Genomic DNA, 25,255 nt, shown 5'->3' with positions numbered 1-25,255 from the left:
CTTGCCTTTGGCAATGTTTCTAGGAAGAAGTTGCTGTGGCTGAGGTCGAAGAGGTTGCTGCCTGTCTTCTCCTTTAGGATGTTGATGGACTCCTGTCTCACATTTAGGTCTTTCAACCATTTTGAGTCTATTTTTGTGTGTGGTGTAAGGAAATGGCCCAGTTTCATTCTTCTGCAAGTGGCTGTCCAATTTTCCCAACACCATTTGTTGAAGAGACTGTCTTTTTTCCATTGGACATTCTTTCCCGCTTTATCAAAGATGAGTTGACCCTAGAGTTGAGGGTCCGTTTCTGGGCTCTCGATTCTGTTCCATTGATCTATGTGTCTGTTTTTGTGCCAGTACCATACTGTCTTGATGATGACAGCTTTGTAATAGAGCTGGAAGTCAGGAATTGTGATGCCACCAGCCTTGCTTTTCTTTTTCAACATTCCTCTGGCTATTCGGGGCCTTTTCTGGTTCCATACAAATTTTAGGATTATTTGTCCCATTTCTTTGAAAAAAGTGGATGGCATTTTGATGGGGATTGCATTGAATGTGTAAACTGTTCTAAGTAGCATTGACATCCTCACGGTCTTTTCTGGTTCCATACAAATTTTAGGATTATTTGTTCCATTTCTTTGAAAAAAGTGGATGGCATTTTGATGAGGATTGCATCGAATGTGTAGACTGCTCTAGGTAGCATTGACATCTTCACAATATTTGTTCTTCCAATCCATGAGCATGGAATGTTTTTCCATTTCTTTGTGTCTTCCTCAATTTCTTTCATGAGTATTTTATAGTTTTCTGAGTACAGATCCTTTGCCTTTTTGATTAGATTTATTCCTAGGTATCTTATGGTTTTGGATGCAATTGTAAATGGGATCGACTCCTTAATTTCTCTTTCTTCTGTCTTGTTATTGGTGTATAGGAATGCAACTGATTTCTCAGCATTGATTTTATATCCTGCCACTTTACTGAAATCCTGTATGAGTTCTAGCAGTTTTGGGGTGGAGTCTTTTGGTTTTCCACATAAAGTATCATAATATCTGCAAAGAGTGAGAGTTTGACTTCTTCTTTGCCAATTCGGATGCCTTTCATTTCTTTTTGTTGTCTGATTGCTGTGGCTAGGACTTCTAAACTATGTTGAATAGCAGTGTTGATAGTGGACATCCGTGCCACGTTCCTGACCTTAGGAGGAAAGCTCTCAGTTTTTCCCCATTGAGAATAATATTCAATGTGGGTTTTTCATAGATGGCTTGTATGATATTGAGGTATGTACCCTCTATCCCTATACTCTGAAGAGTTTTGAACAAGAAAGGATGCTGTACTTTGTCAAATGCTTTTTCTGCATCTATTGAGAGGATCATATGATTCTTGTTCTTTCTTTTGTTAATGTATTGTATCACATTGATTGATTTGCGGATGTTGAACCAACCTTGCAGCCCAGGGATAAATCCCACTTGGTTGTGGTGAATAATCCTTTTAATGTACTGTTGCAGCCTATTGGCTAGTACTTTGGTGAGAATTTTTGCATCCATATTGATCAACGATATTGGTCTGTAATTCTCCTTTTAATAGGGTCTTTATCTGGTTTGGGGATCAAGGTAATGGTGGCCTCATAAAACGAATTTGGAAGTTTTCCTCCATTTCTATTTTTTGGAATAGTTTCAGAAGAATAGGTATTAATTCTTCTTTAAATGTTTGGTAGAATTCCCCTGGGAAGCCATCTGGCCCTGGGCTTTTGTTTGTTGGGATATGTTTGATGACTGCTTCAATTTCCTTAGTGGCTATAGGTCTGTTCACATTTTCTATTTCTTCCTGGTTCAGTTTTGGTAGTTAATACATCTCTAGAAATGCATCCATTTCTTCCAGATTATCTAATTTGCTGGCATAGAATTGCTCATAAAATGTTCTTATAATTTTTTGTATGTCTTTGGTGTTGGTTGTGATCTCTCCTCTTTCATTCATGATTTTGTTGATTTGGGTCATTTCTCTTTTCTTTTTGATCAGTCTGGCCAGGGGTTTATCAATCTTGTTAATTCTTTCAAAGAACCGGCTCCTCGTTTTGTTGATCTCTTCTACTGTTCTTTTGGTTTCTATTTCATTGATTTCTGCTCTGATCTTTATTATTTTTCTTCTCCTGCTGGATTTAGGCTTTATTTGCTGTTCTTTCTCCAGCTTCTTTAGGTGTAGGGTTAGGTTGTGTATTTGAGACCTTTCTTGTTTCATGAGAAAGGCTTGTATTGCTATATACTTTCCTCTCAGGACTGCCTTTGCTGCATCCCAAAGATTTTGAACAGTTGTGTTTTCATTTTCATTGGTTTCCATGAATTTTTTTAATTCTTCTTTAATTTCCTGGTTGACCCATTCATTCTTTAGTAGGATGCTCTTTAGCCTCCATGTATTTGAGTTCTTCCCGACTTTCCTCTTGTGATCGAGTTCTAGTTTCAAAGCATTGTGGTCTGAAAATATGCAGGGAATGATCCCAAACTTTTGGTACCAGTTGAGACCTGATTTGTGACCTAGGATGTGATCAGTTCTGGAGAATGTTCCATGGGCACTAGAGAAGAATGTGTATTCTGTTGCTTTGGGATGGAATGTTCTGAATATATCTGTGTAGTCCATTTGGTCCAGAGTATCATGTGAAGTCCTTATTTCCTTGTTGATCTTTTGCTTAGATGATCTGTCCATTACAGTCAGGGGGATGTTAAAGTCCCCCACTATTATTGTATTACTGTTGATGTGTTTCTTTGCTTTTGTTATTAATTGGCTTATGTAATTGGCTGCTCCCATGTTAGGGGCATAGATATTTACAATTGTTCAATCTTCTTGTTGGATAGACCCTTTAAGTAGGATATAGTGTCCTTCTTCATCTCTCATTACAGTCTTTGGTTTAAAATATAATTTGTCTGATATAAGGATTGCCACCCCAGCTTTCTTTTGGTGTCCATTAGCATGGTAAATGGTTTTCCACCCCCTCACTTTCAATCTGGGGGTGTCTTTGGGTCTAAAATGCATCTGGCAGACAGCATATCGATGGCTCTTGTTTTTAAACCAATCTGATAGCCTGTGTCTTTTGATTGGGGCGGTTAGCCCATTTACATTCAGGGTAACTATTGAAAGATAGGAATTTAGTGCCATTGTATTGCCTGTAAGGTGACTGTTACTGTATATTGTCTGTGTTCCTTTCTGGTCTCTGTTGCTTTTAGGCTCTCTCTTTGCTTAGAGGACCCCTTTCAATATTTCCGGTAGGGCTGGTTTTGTGTTTGCAAATTCCTTTAGTTTTTGTTTGTCCTGGAAGCTTTTTATCTCTCCTTCTATTTTCAATGACAGCCTAGCTGGATATAGTATTCTTGGCTGCATATTTTTCTCGTTTAGTGCTCTGAAGATATCTTGCCAGTCCTTTCTGGCCTGCCAGGTCTCTGTAAATAGATCTGTTACCAATCTAATATTTCTACCATTGTAGGTTACAGATCTCTTCTCCTGAGCTGCTTTCAGGATTTTCTCTTTGATTCTGAGACTCGGAAGTTTTACTATTAGATGTCAGGGTGTTGACCTATTTTTATTGATTTTGAGAGGGGTTCTCTGTGCTTCCTGGATTTTGATGCCTGTTTCCTTCCTCACATTAGGGAAGTTCTCTGCTATCATTTGCTCCAATATACTTTCTGCCGCTCTCTCTCTTTCTTTTTCTTCTGGGATCCCAATTATTCTAATGTTGTTTCATCTTATCGTATCGCTTATCTCTCGAATTCTGCCCTCGTGATCCAGTAGTTGTTTATCCCTCTTTTTCTCAGCCTCTTTATTTTCCATCATTAGCTCTTCTATATTGCTGATTCTCTCTGCTGCCTCATTTATCCTAGCAGTTAGTGCCCCCATTTTTTATTGCACCTCATTAATAGCCTTTTTGATTTCGACTTGGTTAGATTTTAGTTCTTTTATTTCTCCACAAAGGCTTTCTCTAATAACTTCCATGCTTTTTTCAAGCACAGCTAGTATCTTTAAAATCATCATTCTGAACTCTAGTTCCGACATCGTACTAATGTCCGTATTGAGTAGGTCCCTGGCAGTCGGTTCTGCCTCTTGTTCTTTTTGTTGAGGTGAGTTTTTCTGTCTTGTCCTTTTGTCCAGAGGAGAATAGATGAATGAGAGAACAAAATGCTAACAGGGTAACAATGTCCCCAGAAAATATACTCTAAACAAATCAGAAAAGACCTGAAACCAGGGGAAAAGGAAGGAAAAGAAGAGGAAAAAGAAAAACCTAAAAAGAAACAAAAACAGAACAAAACAAAACAAAAAAAACAGAATATGATCAAATATGATCAGGCTGGTGCATAGATCAGTGCCACACACTAGATTTTGGTTGTATTTCGGTCTCTTAGAAGAAAGTGCCTCCCAAAATTTTAAAGAAAGAAAAACTTACATATGTACAAAAATAAGGATTAATATGATGAAGGGATGGAATATGACTGTAAAATGATAATTATAAAAGATTTTATAAAAGGAATTCATAAGATAGGAAGTTGTTTGAAAAAAGAAAGAAGAGGATTTAAAAAAAAAGGGAGAGAATATGATCAGGCAAGGGACTAGAAGAAAGCCATACACTGGAGATTTAGGGTATATGTTTTTTTTTTTTAAGATTTTATTTATTTATTTGAGAGAGAGAATGAGAGACAGAGAGCATGAGAGGGAGGAGGGTGAGAAGGAGAAGCAGACTCTCTGCTGAGCAGGGAGCCCGATGTGGGATTCGATCCCGGGACTCCAGGATCATGACCCGAGCCGAAGGCAGTCGCTTAACCAACTGAGCCACCCAGGCACCCCTAGGGTATATTTTGATCTGTTAGAAGAAACCATATCTCAGAATTTTAAAGAGAGAACAACTGATATATATATGGCAAAAATAAGGGTAACTACTAAGGATGGATAGATTATGTCTCTAAAAATGAAGAATAAAAATGTTTTTTAAAAAAGGGATTGATAGGATGTTGGGTGAAAAAGGGAAAAAGAAAAATTAAAAAAAGGTAAAAAATTAACTTTCAAAGACTAAAGAATCATGGTAAAAAAGCCATGAATTCTATGTGCAGTATTCCCCTAGGGCTGGAGTTCTCCCGTTCTCCTTGATCGGTAAACTTGGTCTTGGCTTGCTGGCTGTTCGGGCTGATCTTCTGGGGGAGGGGCCTGTTGCCGTGGTTCCCAAAAGTCTTTGCCGGAGGCGGAATTGCCCTGCCCTTGTGTGTCTGGGCTAAGCAATCTGCTCGGGTTTGCTCTCAAGAGCTTTTGTTCCTGCAAGCTCTCGGTACAGCTTTGGAGGACGAGAGTGAAAATGGTGGCCTCCCAATCTCCGCCCGGAGGAGCCGAGAACTCGGGGCCCCGCTCCTAGTGCGCCCCCAGAGAAAAGCAGTCACTCCCTTGTCCCCGGTCTCCGGCCGCACTCCGTGCTCACCCGGCCTGTGACCGAGCGTTTCTATCTCTGGCACCCGACCCCGTGTGGAGTCTCCAAACCCAGCAGATCCCTGCGGTGCGCTCCCGCGCCGCTCCTCCCGGGGGAGGAAGGGGAGTCTCCCCGGATCTGCCGCTTGTTGGGTCCTTGCTGGAGGAGCAGTGGCCCAGCTGTGCTGCGGATCACAGTTTATGGCAACCCCGAGTTGAGAGCCCGCGCCTCGGCTCCGTCTCTGCAGCCGGCTTCCCCGCTCCGATCCCTGGGAGCTCTGCCGCACTCAGGCACCCCCGGTCTTTCTGTGACCCCGAGGGTCCTGAGGCCACACTGTCCCGCGAGGGTTCCACCCCCCGCTTAGCCACTGCAGCGACGTCCCTCAGCGGAGCCGACTTCTAAAAGTTCCGATTTTGTGCTCCGCGGCTCTATCACTTGCCAGAAGCGGCCGAGGGAGGCCCCCTCCCCCGCCGTCTATCCTCCCGAATATCGCCTCGGATTCACTTCTCCGCACGTCCTACCTTCCAGAAAGTGGTCGCTTTTCTGTTCAGAGAGTTGTTACTATTCTTCTCTTCGATCTCCTGTTGAGTTCGTAGGTGTTCAGAATGGTTTGATCCCTATCCAGCTGAATTCCTGGGACCAGACGAAATCCAGGTCTCCTGGAAAAGTTTCTGAGATTCTAACACCTTCAGATGCTGCCTTTCCTAGAAGTATCCGTATCCTCTCTTTAAGGGAAGGCTCGAAAACTCTTAGAATCACAATAACTTAACCTTGTCAAGGCATTTGCTTTCTCTTGGGAGGTATGTTCTAAACAGAGTGCTTGTGTATGTTTTGGGTAGGGATGCATTTTTTCTGCACCTCACAAAACTCACCAAATGCTCAGTTATTTAATCTGCCTCTTTTATTCACTTATGATAAAGCCATCATGGTACCTCACTTCAGTTAGCCTCCATTGTCCCCCATTGGCCCAGAAGAGTGCTGACATCAGGAATAATGGTCTATGTGTCTTCATCAGATTTTTGGGAAAAGTTCAATACCATGCTATGTTCTTTGTTGCCTTTAGGGGTTGCCTATTAATTTTCCCTTCATCTCCTGTTAGAAGAAGAATAGATACCAAATGCTTTGAGCAGTGCACACCCAAGAGGAATACTTACTCTTGATAATTGCTCTTTGTTCTTTCAATTGTGGTCCTGATTCTATTTGCCATGGAGTGGATTGCTGAAGATCTTCTATAACCCAAATAAAAAAAAATACAGAATGTCCTATTCCGTTGTTTTAGTCAAACTCCCACACATGACCCCAGTTTTCCCCAGGGCAAAGTAACTTCAGTGTGCAGAATATCATTGATTTCCTACACTGAGGTCACTTTCCTAATTTGTTCCAGCTCACAAATACTGTTTTTCAGTTTTCCATATATGTTAACATGTTGTTTGTATTTTAATGTTCATTAAAATTTTTGGACTTCAAATCATACCTAAAGGTATTAAAATAAGTTGTGTTTCTTGTCTGAATTAAGGGTGACATTTCTCTCTTTTCAGTTCCTCCCAAATTTGTGGTTCAGCCACGGGACCAGGACGGGATTTATGGCAAGGCTGTCATCCTCAATTGCTCAGCTGAGGGCTATCCTGTACCCACCATAGTGTGGAAATTCTCTAAAGGTATGATGTTACTTGATTTGCTTGTTGCCTGCCAAACATGGTAGAATCTAAAGAATTAGAGGAGCATTTTGCATCCTTCCAGACATGCTTCTGGCAAGTAGATATGTTCTCACCCCCACCAAGTCTGTCTTCTCACATTTACCCCTTCTGGTCCACCTGAGTGTTTTTAATTTGAACCAGGAGTGTCTGGTCTTGTAGAGCATGCCCTGGGAAAGATCATGAATGGGGCAGGGGATTCAATGGAAGTTATTTCAGCCTTAGGGAAAGCTCTGCATTGCCGACCTGTGAGGTGTAACCATGATCTGCTTGGGGAACACTGCACACCCCTCCATGTGCAGACACAAGAACGAATTGTCAGAATTGCCCGTTGTTTGAAAAGAATTTCCCCAGGATTTATACATATGACATTAAGTGGGTATAGAAGGTTAAAAATAAAATTGTTGATTGATTTATTTAACTAGTTATCTTAGAATATACAAATTCCATATCATTTGCCTGATATGCTCTTTTTTTTTTTTTTGGTATGCTCTTTTAAAAACACACACGTCCATGTCCTATGTTGAGCATCCAGTGTTCTTTGCTTGAATATGTGTGTCTAATCATGCTTTCTCTTCAAAGACAAAGCATCTTTGCCAGTTTTAAGGTAAGGCTGTAAACATTACAGGAATAGAAACATGTAACATGCAGACTAATGGGGATCATTCTAGACACCATAGAGATCATTTATATCCATCTTACAGTCTTCTCCAGGGAAGGGTGCTTAACTGTGCTCACCAACATATTGGAGTTCTCTTTCTTTTCTCATTCACTCATCTTCACTCAGTAATTTATCAAACGGTTGAAGGCCAAATGCACACGGGTGGGATAAACAAATAAATCATGGTCTCTTTTCCTAACAATCTAAGACCTACTATGTGTGTTTAATTGTTCTGAGTATATTATTTATTTGTTTGCTTTATTATGGTTTGTATTCCAGATGTTGCTTTTTAAAGTAACATGTTGCATTTTCTTATTATGGAAATATCAGTGCAACAAAAGCAGAACGAATGGGTCACTTACCACCTCCATCCAGGGGGAAAGAGAAGAGGGAGGGAAGAGTGTGCTAGAAACCACTTCATCGCAGGAGGGAATCAGTTAAATTTTTAAGAATTCCCTGAGGCTCCTCCCCTGTAGCCTGCCACATACATTGTCCATGTGAAAGCATTTTATTCAAAAACCTAAGCCTGTTATTCAGAATATCTGCCCACGTGACCTTTTATTTTAGGCCATATTTGAAGCCTCATGTTGCATTACATGAAAACAAACAGGATGCATTTAACTTAGTTTATATACATGTTCATATATGACATTATGAACATTTCCCACAACACTTACCTTCTTCAAAAATATATCTGATTTTGCCATTGTGCAAGGCTCCCTCTTTCTCCTTGAGATTGTTTTCAGTGTATCACTGCTATAAACTCCACCGGATGAACATCCTTGGATGTGTATGCGATGTGTGTCTGTGTGATTGCTTTCTTTAGGGAAATCCTTAGAAGTAAAGTAGCATGACCACATTGAAGGCTTTTGGTCTGTACTGGCCCAGGGTCCTTTGGAAAATACTGCAGCAGTTTGCACACTCACCAGCAGGGTGAGGCTCTGTGTGTCCCTGCATCCTCGCCAATTCGAAAGGATCTTTTTGTTCTTTATAATGTGAATGGTTGAAATGGCTTTCTGTTTTAATTTGTATATTTGGATTACTAATGATGTTACAACATTTTTATCCTCTGTTTACTGACCACTTCTGCTTCCCTTTTGGGAAATTTCTTATTTATGTTATTTACAGGCTTCTCTCCATATTTTATTTATTTGTAAGAGTGTTTTTCATAGATGAAATAGTGCTTCCTCTGTCACGAATCTGATAGACATTTTATTCCTTCCCGTCATTCATGTGCGAATTAAGTTTCAGTAGCCTTTTTTATTTTTAAATTTTATGTGCAATATGAAATCATCAAGGAAACACATAGAAATTGCAACAAAAAATTTTTTATGAAGTTAAATTCCCCCCCAAATAGCATCATTCAAAGATAAAGATAACTACTCTGTGTTTTTGGTTAGCCTTTCAGACCTGTCCCCTAGCAAATATATATATCCATGGATAAGCATATAATTTTGTAGGCTTTTTTAATTGATCATATGATTCTTCCTAACTTATAATCTCCTTTCTTCAGTTATCAATATGCTGTGAATTTCTTTCCATGTCAATGAACATGGGTGACCATTATGACTTTTTAATACCTGTGTAGTAGTCACATTAATACTTCCATAAGTCCCTCTAACTATCTCTTTGCCTTTGCTGGAATTGGGCTCAGTGACTTAAAGCCACAAGGGTTTACTCTTTCTCGTATGAGGGGTCTGGACAGATAGTTCAGGACCAGTTTGTTTTTTCCTCTGGGGTATCAGGGACCCAAACTGCTTATACCTTTGTTCTGCCCCTGTTGGCAAGCAGCTCCCACCACTAAGCTCCACGGCCACTTCCAACTTTTCCACGGAAGGGAGAGAGCTGCCACCCGACCTGAGTCATCCCCCTGCAGGGACCTCTCCAGAATGTCCATAAATCAGTTCTGCTGGCCCGCACTTGGGGCCAGCCCCTCCCCCACCTTTTCTCTGGTGCCTCAGTTGCATCGCTGGTCCCACCCCAGTCTCATTTTTACGGTCAAACTGATTTCAAAACAATGAAACTGCAAACCACTTGTGTCTTAATTCTCCCTGTGGGTTCCATGTGCTCAACCCTGGTGGTCTGGCATGTGACAATCCGGAATGCAGCCTCATCGGGCACAGAGTGCTGTCTTGGTCAAACCCAGAGCCATGGGCACCACTCTAACTGCAACCACTGCCGGTCCTGGGAGCCTAGGCAGGCCCGGTCCCGGCTCCCCACACCCACCGCCCCTCCCTGCCTTTTACCTTGAGTAGAGATTTCTCTAATAAATCTGGTAATAAGCGTCAAAACCAACAAACCAACAAAAAACCCCATAGGGGTCTGCGAGATGCTTTGTAACAACACACGTGGCCACCATGCCTACAATTTGGGCTACTTCATGAAGTTAAGAGGGGAGGGTGGACCCTTGGCAGTTAGGTGCGTCCAACGCTCTTTGCTGCGTAGTGTATGTTAGCATTCTTCTGAGTTTTCACTATCCTAAGAATGTCATGGTGACTCTATCTCACCGATCCTTGTATGTGTCCATTTTTTCCAGGGATAAATTGCTATGAGTAGAATGGCTGGCTCAGAGTAAGCAATTTCTATCACTTTCAAGACACCTTGGCCACTGGCCAGAATTGTATTCCTGCACACAACCTTCCACAGTTTACACCATTGCCGGTTTCTACAATGAATAATACCGGTGTTATGCTTATTTTTATTGTTTTTTTTAAATAAGAGGTCTGCTTATTTTTAAAGATTTATTTGAGAGAGAGAGAGCGCATGTAAGTTGGGATAAGGACAGAGGAAGAGGGAGAGAGAGAATCCTAAGCAGACTCCCTGCTGAGCAAGGATCCTGGTGCGGGACTTGATCCCAGGACCCGGAGATCACAACCTGAGCCTAAATCCAGAGTTGGCAGCTTAACTGACCGAGCCACCGAGGGGCCCCAATGCTTATTTTTAAATATCTTCCAATGGAAAAGGGGGAGATTGTATATTATCATTTTAATTATACAAGTGATAAAGATGTTTCTTAAGAAAAATTTAGCTTTGCTTATGGAATTGTGTTCCCAGTAATCAAATATTCACTGAGAGCATCAGGGCGCATTCCTTATGTGTGACCCAAAGAGATGTAAACACAATGGACTTGGGTTGTTCCTCTGAGAGCTGCAACAGTTTAATCCTGAGGCTGCAGAATTCCAGAGTCAGTGCAGTGGCTTGAGGACAGCGGGCGCGGGAAGGAATCAGTCTTTGTGGGAAGATAACATTCGCACAGTTTTGACTCTGGGTATGGATGCACCAAGTCTGAAACATCCAATTCTGTCTCCTGACTGTTTTGTCCTTTCACACGGACAAACAAAGCCTCTTGTCTAAAGAGACTTTTTAAAATCAGGGCTGAATACCATAGTGGGCCTCATCTGTGTTCCCAGAAATATATGGTGGTGGGAACAGGTTTCAGCCACTGTCCTGGGGACCATCCCCGTGTTAGCCTCTCGGGCCCAAGGAGGGGCTGCTCTGGCAAGAATCAGCCAGTGCTCTGGCGTGTGGCCTGCTGGGGCATCCTTCACTCTCTGGCTGCCCAGGGACAGGGCTACTTCTGACCTCAGGGAAGCTTCCTCATGGAAACTTTTCAAGGGCAATGGTCAGAGCATGCCTTAGTGTGTGGGGGTCAGAGAGGAGTGGGGAGTAGTTTGCATTTCAGATAAGGTCATCAGGGAAGGCCCGAGGGCAGGTAATGTTAGCGAAGCCTGAAAGAAATGGGAGACGAGCCTTGTGCACATCTGCAGGGGAAGCGCCGAAGGTCAAGGGGCCAGCCGGTGCCAAAGTCAGGGGCAGAAATGTGTTTGTGCCTGGAATGTTCCAGAAACACTGAAGAAGACCCTGAAGCTGGGGCAGAGTGAAAGGAGATCCAAGAGGTCACAGGAGGTCAGCTCTCCCATCAGTCATTACAAGGATGTGGCGATGCCAAGGTGAGGGTGAGTGGGGGTCACAGTGGTGACACTGACTGTCTTCCCTTTCTTCCACTGCCACGCTGACCCCTGAACCAGGAGGCTGTTAGAGCACTCCATCAGGGACGGTGCATCGGCCCTGTGTGTGGAGGCCGGACCTGTGGCTGGAGCCTGTTAGCGGCCCCCAAGCCATGACATGGCTTGGATCAGGGTGACAGCCCCGCAGGAGGGGAAGCAGTTCAGAATCCACCAGGCTGATGGGCTGGCTGTGGGTGTGAGCGAAGGGGAGGCGTCTTTCACAAGAGACGGAGCACGCCCGCTCCCGGAGGGCAAATGGGGCTGCCGTTAGCACAGGAGTGCCAGCCTCTCTGTAGACAGCCCTCAGTCCCCAGGATAAGCAATGAGGAACTTTCCAAGCATACTTTTTTTGATAAATGCCTTCTGCCCTGTCAGAGCTCATACCTTCCGCCCTCTGGTCTGTTGCCATATGCCCAACTTTAGATTTGCCTCTGTTCTGTGACATTGACCCTGTGCTACCACTGGTACTTAGCCATTGTTTTCCAGTGAGAACTATTCCAAGCTCTGCTCTGTTCGCAATGGCGTGTCTGTTCCTTTTTCACACATAAAGCCAGTTTGGCTAGTAGGAGACTGGTGGCTCACGTTATTTCCAGGGAGGGAACAGGGGCTGCCTGAATTCCCAGTAGAATCATTTTGCTGCATGTAACCAAGAAGCTGACTTTGGAGTCCAGCAAATGTATGGTCTGTGCCTTCATGTCATTCATTTGGGGTCCAATTGTCCCTCAGCCGTGGTATGCTCTTTAATATGTGGATTCTAAGCATCTTTAATTCAAGAAAACAATGCCTAAATTGCACCTGTAAATATTTGTTCTCTTCCCTGCTTTTCATTTTCTTCTGCAGGGTCCCCTCTTTGGCATCACAGGGCTCCCTTCACCTATCCACTACAGGAGCTGTTTTCTCTCTGAGTTTTTAGCCGTTGACTCAAATATGATATTTTAATGTTTATTTTCTATGCCTCTTACCTGAGCCAAGTCTGTTCTTTGCATTCTCTCCCATTTTTCCTTCACGTTTGTGCTTTCCTTTTTCCTCCTCCTTTCACCACTCCCGCCAGTGCATATTTCACTCTTGCTTGAGCTCTGGCTTCCTAGACAAGTGGCTGTTTTGTTCACAGCTTTCATCTAACTCACGGCAACATTTTTCTGGTGTGATCCCATCACCTGATTGCTTTTTCTGCTTCTATCATAGCATCTTTGCTAGATGCTGGCTTCCTTTTGAGAACTCCCATTGGAGGAGAATTCACATCCCCACAAAGAGATTGCTTTGTCCAAGTATCTGGTCCCTCGCTGAATCCTGCCTGTCTGATTCTAAGAGCCACAGCAGGTGCAGGGAAAGCTCCAGCCCCACCCAGCCTGGGCACACTGCGGTCCCAGGTAGGGCCCCTTGGATGTGCTCCCACTCTGACAACACATCCCGTCCTGATGCTTGCTCAGATTCACAGCCCTGGTCCTCTACCCTTGTCTTTCTGCACACAGCTCTGCTCAAGGTACACTTCGAGTTTACCATTTACCTCCTTTGTGGCTGAGATATTCGTTCCCTCTTTCTCCTATTTGTACTTGTATGGTTGGTTTCCAGGAAGAGAGGAAATTCTGTTTTTTCTTTTTTGAAGATTTTATTTATTTATTTGAGAGAGAGAGAATGAGAAACAGAGAACACAAGAGGGAAGAGGGTCAGAGGGAGAAGCAGACTCCCTGCCGAGCAGGGAGCCCGATGTGGGACTCGATCCCAGGACTCCAGGATCATGACCCGAGCCGAAGGCAGTCGCTTAACCAACTGAGCCACCCAGGCACCCGAGGAAATGCTGGCTTTATGCTGCCATCTTTAAACCTTAAACCCTATTGTTCTTACACTAAGCTGTATTAAAGTTGGGCTTTCTTTCAGAAAAATAAGTGAGGTGGGAATCTAGGAGAAGTAGTTAGGAAATCATTTGTTAAGAGAGTCAGCTGAGTTCAGACACCAGATGCAACACTGTCTGGCTATGTTACTACGGGAAAATTACTTAACCTGTGTGAACCACAGCTTCCTCGTGTGTCTGGTGGATAAAATGAGGGGATGCATGTAACGATTTAGTAAGATGATTCATAGAAAGCATTTATCCTGGTGCCTGGCACATAGCAATTAGTCAAGAACACCAGCAGTCATTATCCTCAGCTCACATGGGTACCAGGGGTCCTAAAACCATCTATTGGATAGCCCAACTTCTCCCCCACTAACATGAATTACTTTATAGTCTACAAAAAAGAGAATGTGTCCACTGAAATCTGTTTTAGATCCTTTCTTTTACTCTGATCTGTCCGTTCTGGCATTGGGACCATGCATATTAGAGGGTTCTCTCTTTCAAATATATTTTAGTATCTAGTACAATGATACTCTTGACTTGTTTTCTAAAAATGTCCTGTATTTCCTTCTTTTTTCTCTTTTTCCCCTTTTTTATTTATTGAAATTCAGTTAGCCAACATGTAGTTCGTCACTGGTTTTTGATATAGAGGTCAGTGATTCACCAGTTGCGTATAACACCCAGTGCTCATCACATCCCGAGCCCTCCTCAATACCCAACCCCTGGTTACCCCATCCCCCCACCCGCCTAAAAATGTCCTGTCTTTCTGACATGGAGTTTTGTTTGTTTATTTCTTCTAGATGAATGTCAGAATAATTTTATCAAATTCTAGAAAAATTTATTCTGAAAACTTTGGGAGATTGTAATAAATTTAAAGGTTAACGTGGAGAACAGGGACCTCATTAAAATATTGAGCTTTCCCAGCCAATATCATGGACACTCTCTCTATTTATTCAAATCTTTTTTTTAAGATTTTATTTATTTATTTATTTGAGAGGGAGAGAGAGATAGTAAGAGGGAGCAAAAGCAGGGGGGGTAGAGAGAGAAGCAGGCTCCCTGTGGGGCTCCATCCCAGGACCCTGGGATCATGACCTGAGCTGAAGGCAGATGCTTCATCAACTGAGCCACCCACGTGCCCTATTTAAATCTTTTAAAAATGTCCATTATAATTTAATTGCTTTCTTTCCATGTGCCTGAGGCACATGGAAGGAAATTGTAAACTTCTGCCTGCAGGTGTATTTGGTCCTCTTCATTTTCCTGGGTGGAAAGGCGGCCCATCAATAACCAGGCTTTGTTGGCCCTCTGAGGCCACCTGTGCCTCTCCTCCCAGTGAGGGAGAGGTTGCCCTTAATTTGGGAGAGTTCCTGTGTTCTTCCGCTCTCTAGGACACACAGTGGCCTGCAGTTGGTTTGAGGCCCTCCTTGTCCTGCCTGTTTCTCTCAGATTGCCTTTCTCCCAGCCTCTGCCTGTGTCCTTCCCTCCTCAGCAGAGCCTTCACTTCCCCCAGCTCTGGTTTTCCTCAGAGGTGTCCAAGCATCTGCTGCTGTTTAGTGCAAGGTGGTTTTACTTGTGTTCAGGCATCTCCCACTGTCCCCAGAAAGCCGTTCACGGTGGTCATTTTTGCATCCACAGGTGCAGTCTGTCAGAGGGCCTGGCTGTCCCTTACCACCGAGGTCCCAGAGGTGTCCAGTGTTGCTTGGCATCAGCCCCTACTACCCAAACCCTCCTTGCTTATTGTTGACTTGTTACAGGGGACAACAGGGGCTTGACTCTTTTGTTTAGAAATCTATAGAAATAAAAGCAGACACTTGCAACAATTCCCTGGATGTTTCCATTGTATCGTGCTCAGTGTCAGACTGAGACACGCACACTATGCTCAGTACCTGGTCCAACTGCTCAGGTAACCCCTCGGGAGCCTCCTCCTACTTCAGGGGCTTGCCCTAGAATGCCTCGCCTTGGTCCTGCTCACCCCTTCTCTCCCATGGGCAAGGTAACGTCCCAGGGCCATCCACAGTCCCCAAGACCTGTGTCTTGGAGTGACAGGAAGAACACGCAGCACGGGACAAGCCCTCAGGTACTCCTGGGCTCACCACTTACCCTGTTCTCTGTGTGGGCAGAGTTCCCTGAGTCTCTAACTCCATGGTTTAACCTCGCTGAGCCATCAGTTTGCTGGACCTACAGTCAACCTCCTAGGTCTTTCCAGCAACACCCGCTTCAAGCTCACCCACCAGGCTCATCCAGGCTATTGGACCCAATTGTTTTCCAGTGTCCCTGTCCCCCCTAGCACAAGAATCTGGAGTTAATACAGGGAAAGAGCTCAAAGAATCTAAAAAAGGAGAAGACAACACCTCTCTGTGACATAGTGGTGAAAATAAACCCGACTTCAAGGTGGAATGTGGCTCCCTGTGTACAACAAAAACAGCTCCACTTATATGGTCCCCACATGGGGACAATGGGTCTCACTAACATCATGAGTTCTTGGAAAAGGATTGTGAGCTGAATGGTAGGGGGTGGATACTCAACATGTTGTTTTATTTTCTTCCTTTGATGGTAGAATAGAACTCAGCGTGGATGAAAATCTTCTGCCTTCCTCTGGGCTAAAATAAGTGGAGTTTAGTGGCCCCGGGAGGTGCTCCAAGATACTCCCCGACCCCTACCCAAAGAAGCTGCAATTTCCCTGAGCCTTGGTAGGGTCACCAGGACCATAGGCCCCAGGCCCATCTTTCCCTCCCTTCCCTTCTTTTTCTCCGCTCTTCCATCTGCCCTCTTCCTCGTTGTTCTTATAGACAGAGGCAGCCACACTGAGGGCAAGTGTTTGGGGATCTCTTGCTCCAGGGAAGAGGTGGCTGCAGGCCTTGTGTGGTGGATGCAGCTGCAGGAGCTCCCGACAGCCCACAATCCCAACACAAAATGATGGTGGCATCAGCATAATGGAGTCACTTAAACTCCCTGATGACTTCTGTCAGTTCATGGTTCTATTTTCTGATGAGTGAGTGAGGGGCCAGTGTTCCACCTTAACGATAAAAAGGAATCCTTGCCAATTAGGTATAGAGTTAAAGTCATGCAGTTGGCATGCTGAGCTAGTGAACTACCAAATGGTAGCCAGGACTGGGCAGGCCTGAAATTAGTCGACCTAAGTGAGGTGGTTTTCCCTGGAGTGGGGTCTTTAGTACAGACATAAAGGAATGAAGGGAAAGAAACGGAATTGCACAGTGAGCACAATTATATGCAGATCTACAAAATAAGTAACTTTGATGCTGTCCTAGTTGAGGTGTGGTGTTTTATGAAAAAAAAAGACTTAATTCCAGGAATTAGATGCATGCAAAATTTTGGGAAGGGTGGGAGAAACCCAGCTACCTGTCAGGAGCTCGAGAAACATGGGAATTATAAGAAGCTACTCCCGTCTGTGGCTACAGCCGCCCCTGGCTCAAGAGCAGTGACGTGTTCTCCCGGGAGTGATGTTCTCCCGGAAGTGACCTTTTTCCGGAAGTGACGTCCTCCCGGAAGTGATGTTTATCATCTGCCTCTTCCCCAGCTTGTTGCTTCTGAAGGAGAATGGTAGTTTTTCGTTCCCTGAACCTTCCAAACTGTATTCAAGTGCCTCTCGCTGGTAAAATATAAACCGGGGCCTGGTGACAATTCAGAAGGAAATGGGTTTTCTCAAGCTTCCAATCCCTGTAATTTAGGGAAGAGATCAGAAGGGTACCAGGAGGCTGAGGATGGGCACAGAATATCCTATGCAAGCATATGGACAAATGTCAAATGCACGTGCTGTACAGCCTGGAAGCTTCTTCCTTTAGACCTGGACCTGGACCAGTGCCTCCGGACCATGCCTCTGCCCACTTCTGGGCTCTTCTCCAGAATGAGACACCAGAACTCAGCACTCGGTCACTGAGCAATGGTTCCTTTTGCAGCTGCTCACCCCCTCCCATATCTGCTTCTGTTTTTCTAGCTACTCACTCCCTGCAACCCACCAAGTCTTCCAAGACAAGGAAAACCACCTCCCTGAGCAAGCAAAACAAACTCATTCCTCAGGGAAACACCTGCTCCTTAAGGATAAAAGGGATTGTGTTTTTGATTCCTTGGTGGGGAGAGGGATGTGCTCTCAGCCTTACCATTTGGGTGCAGCCCAGGGAGCATAGAGAGTGATCTCCTTTCCACTGTTCTGTTTGACTTCAGATCAACATTATTCCACCCTGCTAGGGAGACTCTCTGCATGTGGTCATTGGCCAACTTTTTTCAGTTCTTATGCAGGCATTTATGCTCACATCCACACAGTCTTGCTGCCTTTGGTGAACAACAATCTGTCAAGCATAGAAATGCGTTGTTCTTCGTGTTGCATGTCCGATGAAATTAAGTGCAGAGAAAATAAGCTCTTTGCTCAGGAGCACAGTTTGTAAGTTTCCAATTCTTCTGACTCTTTAGCCAAGTGCTCTCACTACAGACCAGTGATGACCTAAGAGTCGAAGAAAAGATGAATCAATCACCATCTTCACTGCTGCCTTCCAAGTGGATTCTCTTGGTGACACTTGGCTGTTCTCTTCCCCGTGTGCCCACTCCCTCAGTCTTTGGAAACACTGCCAAGCATATCTTTCCATAAATAAGAAAGGTCACACAGCATTAACACACCCAGTAATTCAGTATGTGCCTTACATAATACTTTAACATTGTCTTTTCGTGTAATAGAGCCTTAAAACTGTCCCCACTTGACCCCAGCTAGCCACAGAAATTGGACAGCTTTTTAATTAATGACTTCTGGCTGCTATAGTGTATCCTCTAGCTAATTACCCAGAGTGCTTACCTCATGGCAACAAGATTACAGAATTTTGAATATTGTAGCCACCGTGTTAAATTTTGCTCTTTACAATAATGATGAACCTAAAGTGGATGACTGATAATTGTATCAGACTGTGACAAAGTCTACTTCCCTTAAATTAAACAAATACTAATCCTTGGGACTGCTGTTCTTATGGTAGATGAATTGGTTCACTATTATTCTGTTTAGCAACTATGATCAGATTTATACATTGTGTGACCCTTCAAGTTAGGTTCATTTCCTCATGAAAAAAACATTTAATGTTTTTTTCAAACGTATTTATGCTTTAGTTCTGTCTTTGTTCAGACCTTTTAGTAATGAAGAGGCTTCTCTCAACCTAGATAGGAATTAATAGATAATCCTTTCCTGCTATTTAGTTGAGACAGCTTAGCAACATAGTTAAATTCTCTGTTGTAATTCTTTGGTATAAATGTGTCAAATATTACAAGTATTTTTCTGGTGAAAAGTCTTTAAGAAAAAGAAAACATACATGTTTTTGACATGAATGATCCTATAACTGGCTCATGCTGTATCAGCATTTCATTAGATTTTTTTAGGGTTTTGTACACAGTTTTACATAATTTACAAATCCCATTGCATCTTCAGATTTCCTGGTTTTCTGCCATGTGGATATACTCTTTAAATCCTACATTTGGCTGAATTTTTAGGTTGTGTGCTTTGAACTAGATCTGGCTCCTTTCTTGCCGTTAACTTTGAGAAGGGCATCAATAGCCTTTACAGGTTTTCAAAATGTGGACCAAATTTAGGCACTTAAATAAAAATTAAAGGCTTTTGCTTTGATTTTAAGTCCTAATAATATCCCCTTATCCTTATCCTAAAGAACATGTGATCCATAAAAAGGAATTTTCCTATTTATAAAACCAAATTTTTAAGACATACAGTCAACTTTTATAGGAGAAAAGGCATACGATCATTTCAATAGATAATGAAAAGTAGTTGCTAATACTTGACATCCAATCCTGATTTAAAAAAAAAAAAAGAACAAAAATAAATCTGTGCAAAATAGGGATATAGTAATGCTTAAGACCCAAAGTGCTTTGGCAAATGAAGAAGAAAAAGACAGAAAGTCCAATAGATACATAGGCCAAAGTTATGGATGGACTGTTCACCAAAAAAAAATTTGCAAATTGCCAATACATTCATGAAAAGATGCTTAAAAACAAAGAAAAATACAAAAAATAGTCAAAATGTGCAAATTAAAATAATGAGATATATATTTTATTGGTGAAGATCAAAAAGATCGATCATGTACGTGTGTGAGGAAGAAATGAACCCTCAGCCAGCACTGATGGAAATGAAATTGATGTGTCCTTCAGTAAGCATATTAGCCATGCACTTCAACACTAAATGTGCAGATTTCCACTCCAAGCATTAACCTGAGAGATCACCTTCCGCTCTGTTATTGGATTGATTGATAAATGGAGAGGCTCCTTGCAACATGGTCCTTATTCTTGTGGAGTAAGAAAGATAGAAAGTCAACTAATCATAAAATAATTATAAGCAGAAATATTTTAAAAAGCAATATCGTGGGCTCACTGTATTCTATACCATCGTTTAAGAACTTCAATACCTGCACCACTTTATGAAGGAGATTCTGTATTATTTCCACTTTTACAGGCGAGAACACTGAGGAAGAAAAAGTTTACCTCATTACTTAGATTCTCAGTGTGTGGGTGATCTGTTGCTCTGTAACAAATTACCCTCAAAATGAGTGGCTTGAAATAATGCATACTTATTCTCTCCTTATGTCCGTGGGTCTGGAATACGGGTATGGCTTAGCCGAGTCCTCTGTTTCAAGGTCTCTCCCAGCACTGCAATTAAGGTGTTGATCAGGGATGCAGTCATGTCAAGGTTCAACCTGGGAAGAGTCTCCTCTTCCAACACCACAGTTGTATGGCAGGATTCAGGTCCTCACAGACTGCTGGTTGGAGGACACCCTCACGGGAGCCTCTCCATAGGGTAGCTCACATTCCCCACAGTGAGGCCACTAGCCTCAGAGAAGGACTGAAAAGAGAGGCCACAGTCTTTTGTGACCATAGCTATGTGCAGTATCTGCCCCTCCAGTGGGTGCTCAGTACTTGAACAATAAATCCCGTTTAGGTAAAAACAGAGCGCATTTTTATATGGGCTTATAAAATATTAGGAAGAGCAATTATGGGATTGGGCTCTTAAGAAAAAGAGGACATTTACTTTTTTACTGTTTGAATTTTTGACCAAAAATTCTCAGATCCCTAATCTGGGATTCTCAAGTTTTGCACCATAATAGGTAAGCTGGCAGATAGCTTTCATTAAGTATTTTTTCAAAACCAATCATTCGTTTACTGGCATGTTCATAATTCATCAAACATTTGTTAAAATCCTCTGGGAATTTCGTGTCAATTAAATTTTAAAAGATCCATATTACACATGTTTCTGAGTTTGCATTTTCTACATTTTGACAACTTCTCTATTCCCAAAGAGTGAACAGATTTAGGGATAAGTTTGATATCATTCCTTCTGTCTCCCTTTAGAAAATAGTCAGTAGCTGATATGTGGAAAGCAATGTGTTGCAAAAGATTTTCTTTATTTGAGAGAGAGAGAAAGCATGAGCGGAGAGAGGGGCAGAGGGTGAGGGAGAAGCAGACTCCCCACTGAGTGGGGGGCCCGACATGGGGCTCGATTCCAGGACCCTGAGATCATGACTTGAGCTGAAGGCAGACGCTTAACAGACTGAGCCACCCAGGTGCCCCAATGTGTTGCAGTTATAAAAGCAAAACACTATTATGTCTTTAAAACTTTTCACCCCTGATTTTGAGTTCTTTATGAATAAGATAATTTAAATTTTGTCTACTTAAAATGTTATGATATTTAATACATCAGATATGTGACACAAAACTAATCCAAATGTGTATTATTTGTATATGCTCCACCTTCCAACTTTACAATTGTCTTAGAGCGGTGTACTTTCTTCCATATCTTTAAACCAGATGTCAGCCAGATGTGCGGCATGAGTCAAAACCTGCCCACAAGCAGTCTTTCTAAATAGATGTTATTGGAGCCCAATCATACTGCTTTGTTTGTACATTTTCTATGGCCACTCTTGTGCCCCAGTGACAGAAGTACATAGTGGAAACACTGTGGCCTGCAAAGCCTAAAATATTTACTATTTGGCCTTTTATGGAAAAAGATTTCCCCTACTGTCTGAAAATATTGAGAATTTTTATCCATGAGCATGGTGTCATGCTCCATTTATTTTGGTCTTCATTAATTGTTGGCAAGAGCTTTTGTAGTCCTCAGTGGGCCAGTCATGCACTTATCTTTTCAAATGAATTCCTAAACATTTCATGTTTTGATGCAAATATATTGTTTTTTAATTTCGGTTTCCAGGGGCGCCTGGGTGGCTCAGTCATTAAGCATCTGCCTTCAGCTCAGGTCATGATCCCAGGCTCCTGGGATCGAGCCCCACATCGGGCTCCCTGCTCAGCGGGAAGCCTGCTTCTCCCTCTCCCACGCCCCCTGCTTGTGTCCCCACTCTCGCTGTGTCTTTCTCTGTCAAATAAATAAATAAAATCTTTTTAAAAATTCAATTTCCAATTGTTTGTAACTAATATATGTATAAATAAAATTAATTTTGAATTGTTTATATTGATATATCCCATGACTCTGCTAAGCTCACTATGATTCTAGCAATTTTTTGGAGGTTCTTTTTGATTATGTATGATTTAGTTATGAGTTTTCTGTAGAAACCTTTTATCAGGTTAGTTCATTCTCTTCCTAGTTTGCTATGAGATTTTATCAGGATGTTGAATTCTGTAAAAAAGAAAAACAAAACTGTATCTCTTCAATTGGTCATATTGTATTTCTTTTTTGGTCTGTTGATATAGTGAGTTTCATTGACAAGTTTCTGAATTTAAGCCAACCTTGCATTCCTGGAGTAAATCTCATTTGGCCATGATGCACTGTTGTGTGCATGTTGATACACCCGATTTGGTAATGTTAAGGATTTATGTCTGTATTCATTAGGAATATTGGTCTGTAGTTCTCTTTTCTCATAAGGTTTTCATCTGACTTTAATATCAAGATGACGCTGGCCTCATAAAATCAATTGTAAATTGATTTTGTATTTTCTGTAAGAGTTCGTGTAAAATTAATTTTATTTCTTTAAGTATTAGGTAGTATTTACTAGTGAGTCTGGTGTTGCTCATGGAAGGTTTTTTCATTTTTTTTAAGTTTAATTTTATTACGTTAGGTAGTCACCATACAATACATCATTAGTTTTTTGATGTGTGTGATGTGGTGAAGGTTTTTAACTATAAATTAATTTGTTAGATATAGAACTATTAACTTCATCCACTTTTTCTTGAGTGACCTTTGATAGTCTTGTTTTTCAAGAAATGTATCTATTCAATCTAAGTCGTCAAATTCATTGGCACGAAGTTATTCCTGATATGATGCCATCATCCTTTCAGTCCAAGTAAGGGGTGTAGTGATGGCCACTTTCATTATGGTTATTTGTAACTTGTATCTTCTCTCTTCCTCATCAATCCAGTGAGTGGCTCACTTGTTATATTGTTCTTTTCTTTTTTTCAAAGAACTGGCTTTTGGTTTTGATTTTTCTCTATCTTTTTTCTGTTTTGTATTTCACTGATTTCAGTTTTCCTCTTTATTATTTTCTTCCTTTTCCTTACTTTGGGTTTTCCTTGCCCTTCTTGGAATAGCTTCTTAAGGTGAATGCTTAGATATCTGATTTGTGATCTCCTTCCTTTTCTAATACAATAATTAAATACTACAAACTTCCATCTAATTACTGCTTTTAACTGCATCCCCAAAATTTTGCTATGGCGTTTTTATATCCTTGTTCAACTCAAAATATATGTGTTTTTCTAGTTACTCTGGTCATTTCTTCTTTGAATCATGAGATATGAGAAATGTGTTGTTTAGTTTTCAAATATTTGGGTGTTTTTCCAGACATATTTGTGTTATTGGTTTCAATTTTAGTTTTGCTGTGGAAACAGAACACATAACGTATATTATTTTTATTTCATAACATCTACTGACATTTGTATTATGACTAATAATATCATCTATTTTGACAAGTGTCAAATGTGCCTTCAAAACCAGTGTGTCTTCTGCTATTGTGGGGTGCAGAGTTCTGTAAATGTCAGTTAAATCAAATTGATTAGTAGTGGTATTCAAGTCTTCTGCATTTCAAATCTTATTTCTCCTGCCCCTTATTTTCTTCTCCTTTTGAGACTGTAATTCTCAATGTTAGAACATTTTATATAGTTTCAGAACTCCATGACAATCCATTTTGCATTTTTCACTCTTTTACACTTTTTCTTTAAATTTGGATATTTTCCATTGACCTAGCTTCAAATTCACCATTTTTTCCTCTGTTGTGTATAACCTGCTGACTAGCTTATTTAAGAATTTCTTCATACTAATATCGTGGTTCTCTCTCTTTTTATCATTTTGTCTCTTATATATATAGTTTAACAGTTTTGGGATTCTTTCTGAACCTCCCACCTGTTTATGGATATTAACTATAATCATTATAAAGGCCTTGTCTGAGAGAGCTCCAAGCCAAATTCTGTTGATACTTTTTTCTCTGGACCATTTTTCTTGCTTTTTTGTGTGTCTCAATATCTTATTGAATTTTGGCCCTGGTGTGTAAAAGAGAAGTAGAGGTTGTGGTAGGTCGTACTTATTTCCAGTTCTTTACTTCTTGTCCTCTTTTATGCCGAGGTCCTTGGCCTCCCGTCCTGTGCCCAAGGTGCAACTCTTTATATACCCACAGCTCCTTGCAGGGCTTTTAATGCTGCAACTGAGTTTACCTAGTCACCTATGACTTCAGCTTTCTGAATTACTCAAAGAGAAGAATGATTCTGTAGATTAACAGCCTCTCTTTTTTGTTGTTAAAATGAAAGGGACATTCTTTTGTGTCTTCCTCCATCCTTAGCCATAGCAGAACTCTATTTTTTTCAATTTTATTTTATTATGTTATGTTCATCACCATACCTTACGTCATTAGCTTTGGATGTAGTGTTCCACGATTCATTGTTTGCGCGTAACACCCAGCGCTCCACGCAGGACGTGCCCTCCTTAATACCCATCACCGGGCTAACCCACCCCCCCACCCCCCTCCCCTGGAACTCTTTTTTTTTTAATTCCATTTTTCCTATTCCCTCTGTAGCGGTTCTGTTTTGATAAAAACCACCTGTTGTAGGGATTCTGCTTATCCTTCTTATTCCGTGTGAAATGTCCCCTTGACAAGTGTCCCTTGTCCCTTTGGTGGGGCTGATGCCTGGTATAGAAATGAAGGAAGGGAAGGCACAGCCACCGTCTCTGTCACTGTGAGCTGAGAGGTACCAATAGGTAAGTGATCAGTTTGGCACAGAGACAGCAGGAGGACGTCTCCCTTCTCCTGCCCCCGGCTGTAAAGTCCGAAGTTTCCTGCATGAGGAGTATGGTGACAGGGCACGTGCTCAGCTCCCATGCAGGATCGGGGGCCACGGAGACCAGCAGGCCCTCTCTAGAGCACACACTTGGCTCACGCTGTGAGCTTTCTCCAGGAAGATGGAATTGGTCCTCACCCCTGAGCCCTCTCCCTAAATCCTCAGACTCTAGTCACAAAATAGAGACACTCTTTCAGCCCTTCAAAGCTTGGATCATACTCTCCTAGTCCCATCCAATGCCCCTCACACAGGGGGAAGCAATGTAGCAGATTAATCCAAACATCACCTTCCCAGAACTCTCCAGAGACCATAGTCCTGCTTTTCATTATTTCTAAAAAAGATTAGTTTCGTAGGGATCTCCCATGTGAGTCCTATCACATC

General features: G+C 42.1%; 1 protein-coding gene across 1 annotated transcript in view; it reads left to right on the top strand.

Moving 5' to 3' along the window:
• Window positions 1-25,255, top strand: part of DSCAM (DS cell adhesion molecule) — a 675,165-nt gene that overhangs the window by 415,549 nt on the left and 234,361 nt on the right. Inside the window, exon 10 of the mRNA XM_027586581.2 lies at window positions 6,946-7,065. Within this exon, the coding sequence (XP_027442382.1) occupies window positions 6,946-7,065 (120 nt within the window). The remainder of the gene's footprint in view (window positions 1-6,945; window positions 7,066-25,255) is intronic.

The sequence above is a fragment of the Zalophus californianus genome, chromosome 1 (assembly GCF_009762305.2).
Source record: "Zalophus californianus isolate mZalCal1 chromosome 1, mZalCal1.pri.v2, whole genome shotgun sequence".
In the NCBI taxonomy this organism is placed as follows: domain Eukaryota; kingdom Metazoa; phylum Chordata; class Mammalia; order Carnivora; family Otariidae; genus Zalophus; species Zalophus californianus.
Note: the sequence above shows the minus strand (reverse complement) of the source record. Positions and strands in the feature narration are given on the sequence as shown.